The sequence below is a fragment of the Gracilinanus agilis genome, chromosome 4, assembly GCF_016433145.1.
Source record: "Gracilinanus agilis isolate LMUSP501 chromosome 4, AgileGrace, whole genome shotgun sequence".
Taxonomy (NCBI): domain Eukaryota; kingdom Metazoa; phylum Chordata; class Mammalia; order Didelphimorphia; family Didelphidae; genus Gracilinanus; species Gracilinanus agilis.
Window position 1 is genome coordinate 43339413 of NC_058133.1, and position 9188 is coordinate 43348600.

Sequence of the window (9188 nt, forward strand, 5' to 3'; positions counted from 1 at the left end):
CTCCCCAGTCAATTCATTTCTTTTGGTTCCAAGGCAGAAGAGTGCTAAGGGCTAGATAATGGGGGTTAAGTGACTTGTCCAGGGTCACACAGCTAGGAATTATTTGAGGCCAGATTGGAACCCAGGACCTCCCATTTCTAGGCCTGGCTTTCAATCCACTAAGCCACCCAGCTACTCCCCAGTCAGTCCATTTATGAAGGGAGAGAGGCACATAGAGGCACACCAAGGACCACTCAGGGACACAATTCATCCTTCGTGTGGCAAGAGTGGAATTTCCCAGAGCCCAGGATCCAGCATAAATTATGGGAGAACAAAGGGCTTCTGCTCTGCAGAAATTCTCAGCAAATAGAGGAAGACAAAAGAACAATCACTTATACTATACAACCTCAGAATAATTTCTGATACTGGAGGCCATGATTGGAGAGAGAGAATCTGGTCCCAGTTGTTTTCCTGGAGCTCCTTCCCTCTGCTGGATGTCCTTGCTCCCTCTCTCCCTCTCCTCTATGAAGGGCCTGCTGACTATTCAGACTATGTGGAGAAGGTGGTAATGGTGGACGATGCATGATGGTCTTTACTTCCTGACAGTATTTGTTCTGGAGCCACTGGACAGTTCCCTTCTTTTAGCTAGAATGAACTGAATTCACAACAAACCAGGTTTCTTAAAATGTCAGATCTCTCTCTCTGAATATGCTCTTCAGTCTCTAGGCTCTTTTTGCTTGTTTGTTTGTTTTCAGTCCCAGGGACTCTTGGAAGAAATGGTTGTGTCCTGTTTTCCCTTAGCCTGAAATTTGCAGCTTTTTCTGGAACAGGAATTCTTAACTTAGAGCTCTCAGATTTCAGAGGATCCCTGAATTTAGAGGAGGAAAAAACCACAACACATTCCCATTTACACTAACCTTTGGTTTTCTTTATATAAAGCCTCTGTATTTTTTATGCATTTACAAACATTATTCTGAGGAGTCCAGGGGACTTCACCAGGCCACCCAAGGAATTACAACTCAACAAGAAAATTTACAAGAACCATGGGCTAATGAGAGGTATTACTGTGTCTTGGAATGAATGCTTGATTGGCATTTAGCTATGTGTTCTTAGGGAAGTCACTTAGCCTTTCTGGTTCTGTTTCCTTATTTGTATAATGAATGTTTGATGCTTACACTTTCTACCTAACCCCTTCCAATGGGATTATTGTTATTGTTCAATCATGTCTGACTCTTCATAACCCCATGTAGTGTTTTCTTAGCAATGATACTGGCATAGTTTGCCATTTCCTTCTCTGGCTCCTTTGACAGGTGAGAAACTAAAGCAAATTAGTGTCATATAGCTAGTAATTGTCTGAGCTGGATTTGAACTCAAATCCTTCTGACTCCAGACCTGGAACTGTCTCCACTGGATCACCTAGCTACCCTTAAAATGGCGTATAAATGTCAGCTGTGATGGGAACACCTCAAATGCCTACATTAGATGACAGGCATTTCTGAAGCATCTGTTATGTTCCAAGCACTGTCTTAGGCACAGGGGAAACAAGGGCAAAAAGAAAACAGTTTCTGCCCTGAAAGAACTCTCTCTACTGTGGGAAAAGTGAACACAGATGAGTAACTGCAAGACAAGAATCATGAATCATTTTAGTTTCTGTCATGGGTGGAGAAGAATATGGAATTCCCTGGAAATCTTGCAGGTAACAGCAGCAGAATTCCCTTTTCTTTGTCCCAGTGAAGCTAAGATAACAGTGACTTCTATCAGGAACCAAAGAACTGCCCCTTCTGTGGGTAATAAGATCCTCAAGCTAGGAAAATGGAATTTGATGAGACTGGCATTTCTTTGTGGTAGGGATGGCAAGACAGTTCACATAACTCTTCCAAATGTATTAGCTGGCCCTATCTTTGTCTTCTGGGCCATTTGGGGACTCAGAATTTGCCATTAGTAGTACTTAGTTATCTCTGAGAAAAGATATGATTTAACTAATGTAAAACCAAAAAGCATCAATGAAATATTTTTAAAAGATTGTATTAGTTTTCTTGCATGCTGCATCATATTGTGAATTCATATGGAACTTGCAAGCCAACGGAATTTCCAGATCTTTTTGCAGTAAAAAATAGTGATAAAAGATTCCCCTTTAAAACACATACACACACATTTCAAAATTAAAATAAAACTGACGAGCAAACATTTAATGCCTCTCCTACCGTTATTTGCTGAATAAGTTTTTCATCCTCTGGCACATCTGGGTCAATTGCAATGACCACATCTTCATAGCCATTGCCATTCAGCTTAACAAGGGATGTATCTGCCCCCTGTAGAAGGTACAGGGTCAGGATGAAAATAAGCATTTTAAACGGCACTGTGACTCTCTATGTCCAGTTCTTTATAGGCCAAAGGCCTGTCTAGGAAACCTGCCCCTTCTGCTACTATTTATGTGCTCTTCAAAGTTTTCTACCTCAACTTTCTCTGGACTTAGGCCATGCCTTTAAAAATATACAACTTCTTCCTTGTTATCAACCAGAAATAACTTTAATGGTACTTTTAAAATGCTTGCTTCTAATGCTGACCATCTTGAACAAAAAGAGTACAAAGCAAATATTCATTTTGTTGATATAATTTTTAGTCAATTGCATTCCTTACATTCCCAGAGGTTGAAACAAAGAACTAAACTGACTAAACTAGTTTTGCCCAGTTCCCAGAAACTGGAGGATTGATTTTTTTATATTATATTTTCCCAATTACATGTAATAATAATTTTTAACATAACATTTTCCAAAATTATAAGATTCAAATTGTCTCCCTCTCTTCCATACCCACTCCTGGCAATGGTAACCAATTTGATCTGGGTTTTATACATGTGTTATCATGCAGAACGTATTTCCATCTCAATCACTGTTCTAAGTGAATACTCATAAAAGTCAAAATCCTAAAATAAAAACACAAATAAATTATAATATATGAAATAGTGTTTCTCTGGAGGTGGATAGCATTCTTTGTCATAAGCCCTTCACAGGGGGCAGCTGGGTGGCACAGTGGATTTAGAGCCAGGCTTACAGACAGGAGTTCTTGAGTTCAAATCTGGCCTCAGATACTTCCTAGCTGTGACCCTGGGTGAGTCACTTAACCCCCATTACCTAGCCCTTACCATTCTTCTGCCTTGGAACCAATAGACAGTATTGATTCTAAGATGGAAGGTAAGGGTTTAAAAAAAAAAGTCCTTCAGAATTATTCTGGATCATTATAACATGAAAGTAGCTAAGTTTTTCACAGTTGATCCTTGTTCAATTTTACTGTCAGTGTTTTTCTGGTTTTGCACATTTTACTATGCATCAGTTTATATAGGTCTTTCCAGTTTTTTCTGAGATCATCCTGCTCATTGTTTTTTACGGCACAATAGTATTCCATCACCACCATATACTACAATTTGTTCAGCCGTTCCCCATTTGATAAATAGCCTTTCAATTTCCAATTCTTTGCCATCATAAAAGAAGTTGCTGTATTTTTGTACAAGCGGGTCTTTTCCATCCCACCCCCTTTTTAGTCTACTCCTTTGGGATACAGACGTAATAGTGGTATTTAAGGATCAAAGAATAAGCACAGTTTTGTAGCCCTTTGGACAGAATTCAAATTGCCCTCCATAATGATTGGATCAGTTCACAACTCCTCCAACAATTTGTTAGTGTCCCAATTTTGCCATATCTGCTCCACCATTTATCATTTTGTGGCCAATCTGGCCAATCTGATAGTGTGTGGTGGTACCTCAGAGTTGCTTTAATTTGCATTTTTCTAATCAAGAATGACTTAAAATATTTTTTCATAAGATTATTGATAACTTTGGTTTCTTCATCTGAAAACTGCTTGTCGTATACTTTGACCATTTGTCAATTGGGGAATGGCTTCTATATTTTTATAAATTTGACCTACTTCTTTCTATTTGAGAAATGAGACCTTTGGCAAAGAAATTTGTTGCACAATTTTTCCCAGTTTGTTTTTTCCCCATCTAATCTTGGTTACATTGGTTTTGTTTGTATAAAACCTTTTTTAATCTAACATATTCAAATTTGTTTTTTTATATATCAATTTTTTTATTCTCTTGAATGGTCATAAATTCTTCCTTTCTTTATAGATCTTGTGAAGATAGAATTAACTTTTCCTTTGTCTATTTTTAGTTAATCAAATTAAGAACTCAAAATACCCCTATACTTAACACTTTATTGGCATTCAGTTGGGCAAAATAGCTTCTAATGATTGCTTTCATTTCCTCTTCATTGGTGGTGAATTCGCTCTTTTCATTTTTGATACTAGTAATTTCATCTTCTGTTTTTAAAATCAAATTAACCAATGCTCTATTTTATTTTATTTTTCATAAACAACTCCTAGTTTTATTTATTAGTTCAATGGTTGTCTTAATTTCAATTTTATTAATTTTTCCTTTTGACAAGAGATCCACAGATGATAAGTGACAGGTGATGAAAGACTCAGGTAATCAAGGGTTAAACTCACCATAACAACCACAAAGAGAGAGAGAAAGCTTACTAAGGAGGCCAGCTCCTTTTGTGTGAGTGAAAATGAAAGAGAGAGAAAGAGAATAAAGATAGAAAGAGAAAACACCTGAAAGACTGGGAGGGACCTCAAGTGAGTGATACACAGCACACAAAGATTGTGGCTAGGCCTACCATTAACTATGACAAAGAGAAAATTTTTTATAGAAAGCAGAGTATAGTAGAAGCATTACTTTATTCTTAGGGGTGTAACTTGCTCATAGGAAATTGTTTGTGAAAAGACATTAACTAAAACATTTCTAAGGCATTACTACAAACTTAAGCAATTGAGGAATATTGAAAATAACTTTGTGATTTACAGGAATCTAGGAGAAAAGAGAGTCTGGGTCATTTTGTCATGACATTACAAAAATTTCTTTGGGGTCATCAAAATAATGAACTCAAGGATGATTATGTGGGAAACTTTCTAAGAGATGTCTATATTTTGGTTATAGGTAGACAATACTTTTTGAGCTGCCATGGAATCTCAGGCAAACTCATAAGTACATCTTTCATGGCCACTTTTCTCAGTGGATCTAATTTGTCTTCAAATTCCTTCATATATCCTCATATCCTTTGATTTCTAGAATTTCAATTTGGTCTTTAATTGGGGATTTATTTGTTCTTTTTTCAACTTTTTAAATTGCATGTACAATTCATTGATTTGCTTTTCCTCTATTTTATTGATATAACTATATAGGGATATAAATTTTCCCCTAAGTTCTGCTTTGGCTCTATCCCATAAATTTGGTATGCTGTCTCCTCATCATTATTCTTCATACTGAAATTGTTTCTATAATTTGTTCTTTGACCTAACCCCCTTTTTAGAATTAGATTGTTTGGTTTCTGATTATTTTCAAATTTTTCTTTATGGGCCCTTGATTTTGATTTTTATTGTAATATGATGTGAGAAGGATACATTAATTATCTCTTATATGGTCAGTTTTTCTGTATGTACTATATACTGTTGAAAGAAGGTATATTCCTTTATATCCCCATTCACTTTTTCTCCAAGGATCAATTAAATGGAAGTGTTTTCAGATTTTTTTCACCTCTTTAACTTCTTCCCTTTTTGTTTTCTGGTTAGATTTTCTAATTCTGAGAGGAGAAAATTGAGGCCCCCACTAGTATAGTTTTTATTTCTTCCTGAAGCTTACTTAATTTGTCCTTTAAAAATTCAGAGGCTATACCATTTGGTGAAAATCTATTTATTATTGCTATTACTTAATTATCTATGGTACCCTTTATCAAGATGTAATTTCCTTCCTTATCTCCTTAATTAGGTCTATTTTTGCTTTAGCTTCATCTGAAATCATGATTGCTTACTCCTTTTTTTTTTCTTTCAGATGAAACACAATAAATTATGCTCCAGCTCCTTAACTGTATCCTGTGTTTCTCCTGCCCTAAAATGTGTTTCTTCTAAACAATATATCCTTGCATTCTGTTTTTTAGTTGACTTAGCCATCCACTTCTGTTTTATGGGTGAGTTTATCTCATTCACATTCACGGTTATGATAATTAACTTTGTATTTCCCTCCATCTTATTTTACCCTTTTGATCCTTCTTTCTCCTTTTACTTTGTCTTATAAGAGTGAAAATTATGAAACTGGCCTCAAATTAATAATTTCATTAAATCAAAAGTAGTAGGGAAAGAAAGATGGAAAAATAAAAGAGAGATATAAAAGGTACTTTCCTTATTGCTTCATTTAGCTTGCTATTCTATGGCCACCATTAAGGGTGCCCTAGACCCGCTCATAGGTAAGTCCAGTCAGCAACAAACATGGAAGCTAAGAGAGCAAAAATCTACTCTTGCCTCAGTTTATCAAACTGTTTGCCTACTAACTTTCAAATGTGATGTCTTGGAATCCAACTACAGCTTTCTATTTTGCCGGAACTACCCAGGGTGGGGGGAGGGCTGTAAAGGGGACATTGCAGAGAAGATTGCCCTGCCCCCATCTCACAATATTCTTGACTCTATTGCTCCATTTTCTGACTGCTGTTCTATCCTCATGACTCAATTTACCCAATGATTTCTCTTGCCCTGGCTTCTGGGCTGAGTTTCAACTTCACGCCAGGTATTCATAGGGGGAAGAGTAAATTTCTTTTTGCACAATCCCTCTTACAAGTGTTTGGCTTTTAATCCCATTCCCCTTGCTACTTCCCCTTCCCCTCTGTTATTCTTACTCCCTTGTTTTATTCCCCTTCCACTTCTCTATCCACTTTGTCATGCTGCCTTTCCCCTTCATGTAATATAAGTATATAACACTAGCAACTTGAAAAATAAAACCAAAAGAGTAGTTATACGAGAACAAATTTTTACACACAACAAGGGAAGATCACAGACACCACACAGAGCCAAATGACCTAGGACCTTGTAAGACCAACAGTAATATATTTATTGGGAATTTCTACTGAATTGAAAAACTCAGGGTCCTGTATATACATTTTGAGGGAGATGAGGGAAAGCAATAGTCTGATTATGTGAGTTAACTGAAATTTGGGAAAGAAGGGAAGGCAATAGTCATGGACCTTGGGAATGCAGGAAAAAGATTTTGCACAGAGATAAGAATGGAATGTTGGAATGTGACAAGACTAACAACCAAGGCATTTGGAGAGAGGAGAACAAAGGATTATGGGAAGAACTGTCTCTGTGGGGAAGTTTGTTTCTGAGCCTTAAAGCAAATGTAGCTCAGTTTCCCTTAGGGGGATTGAAACCTCACCTTTCCAAGAGGATTTTTCTTCCTCATCCTTGCCTTCATCCATTTGAATTGAACCTGAGTCTCTATGATTACAACCCTGGGCAGACTGGCTAAACTGATTAGCTGTCCCAGAGGATTTATCCTAGACTGATCCAGTCTTGAAGAAGAAAGCTTCTCTCTGTGCTAGCTACATCTGAAGACATTTGCAATCTGCCATTACTAGATTAGGTTAGGAGCATAGGGTAGAAGAAGGAGTCAAGGAAAGCTTTTAGGCCAGGGCCTTTTGGCTTTTGGTTTAGGCTAGTGATGGGCAAACTATGGCCTGCAGGCCAGATGTGGGGGCCCTGGGGGAGGGGAAGCTCAGAACTTTGACTGGGTGATTGGCAGGGAGGTGGCTGGCAGAGAAGAGCAGATGGAAAGACCTAGGGTAACTACCTTCAGCCTCCACACCTCCTCTTTCACCTTCAGACTCTGCTGTCAGCTGGGGAAGATTTAGCCTCAGGGCACATTAATACAACAGGTCAGCTCAATCCCCTAATCTGGTTTACCAGGAGAACAGAGAAGAGGCCCCTTCAGAACAGAAAAGCTCAGACTCACAGATCCAGCAAACAAACCGAGAAATAAGAATACAGCCCATAAGGAGGGGGAAAGAAGGAAAAAATATGAGTAAACAACAGAAGTAGTAAAAAGAAATTACAATCAATAGCTTCTATTCAGGTATTGAACAAAGAACAAATGGAACAGAGGAAGACCAGGGAACAGCAAACAAAAACTCAGGTACTCCAGCAAATTGGACTCGGGCTCTGAAAGAGCTCAAAAAACAATTCAATAAACAATTAAGAGAGGTTGAAGAAAATTGGGAAAAGAACTTAAAAAGCAAAAAAGATCATCTGGAAACAGATGAACATGATCTAAAACTAGAAAATAGTGTCTTAAAAACCAGAATTGGCCAACTCGAAAACAAGGCAAAGAAAGTAAAAGATAAAAACAATGACTTACAAAAAAATAGATCAAAAGTAAAAGGGGGATCAAAAAGCTAGAGATGAAATTCAGTCTTTAAAAATTAGAACTGAACAACTAGGTGTGAATGACTTCACAAGGCAGAAGAATCAAAAAACAAAATCAAAAGAAGGAAAAAAATGAAGAAAATATGAAACACCTCATTGATAAAACAACTGATGTGGAAAATAGATCTAGGAGAGACAATTTAAAAATTACTGGGCTACCTGAAAATCATGACCAAAGAAAAAGCCTGGATATCATTCTGTAGGAAATTATCTAAGAAAACTGCCCTGATATTCTTAAGCAAGAGGGTAAAATAGAGATTGAAAGAATTTGTAGATCACTTCCTGCATTAAATCCCCAAATGACAAAGCCCAGAAATGTTATAACCATACTCAAGAACTTTCAGACCAAGGAAAAGATACTACAAGCTGTTAAAAAGAAACAATTCAGATATCATGGAGCCACAGTCAGGATTACACAGCAACTGGTTGCATCAACACTGAAGGACTGGATGGCATGAAATATGATATTCTGGAAAGCAGGGGAACTGGGTCAACAACCAAGAATCAACTAACCAGCGAAAATGACTATATTCTTTCAGAAGAAAGTAAGGTCATTTAATAAAATAGAAGCTTTCCAAGCATTCCTAAAGAAAAGACTGGACTTAAAGAGAATATTTGATGCCCAGATACAGAACTTAAGAGAATCACAAAAAGTTCATTAAGAAAGAAAAAAAATTAAGCGACTCAATAAGGTCAAATGATGTGTATTCCTATATGAAAAGATATTGGTAACTCTTAAAAACTGTTATCATTGTAATAACTAGATGAAGTATAGTTATAGTGTACAGTGGTAAACTGTATAAGATAATATGACAAATATATATATATATATATATATATATATATATATATTAGGGTTGAAAAAAGAGAATAATACTAAAAGAAATGGGAAAAGAGATGAA

General features: G+C 36.8%; 1 protein-coding gene across 1 annotated transcript in view; it reads right to left on the reverse strand.

Moving 5' to 3' along the window:
* Positions 1-7267, reverse strand: part of LOC123245856 (calcium-activated chloride channel regulator 1-like) — a 49425-nt gene extending 42158 nt beyond the window's left edge. Inside the window, exons 1-2 of the mRNA XM_044674848.1 lie at positions 7241-7267; positions 2184-2348 (exon numbers count right to left, since the gene is read on the reverse strand). Of these exons, the coding sequence (XP_044530783.1) occupies positions 2184-2348; positions 7241-7267 (192 nt within the window). The remainder of the gene's footprint in view (positions 1-2183; positions 2349-7240) is intronic.
* Positions 7268-9188: the final 1921 nt, after the last annotated feature.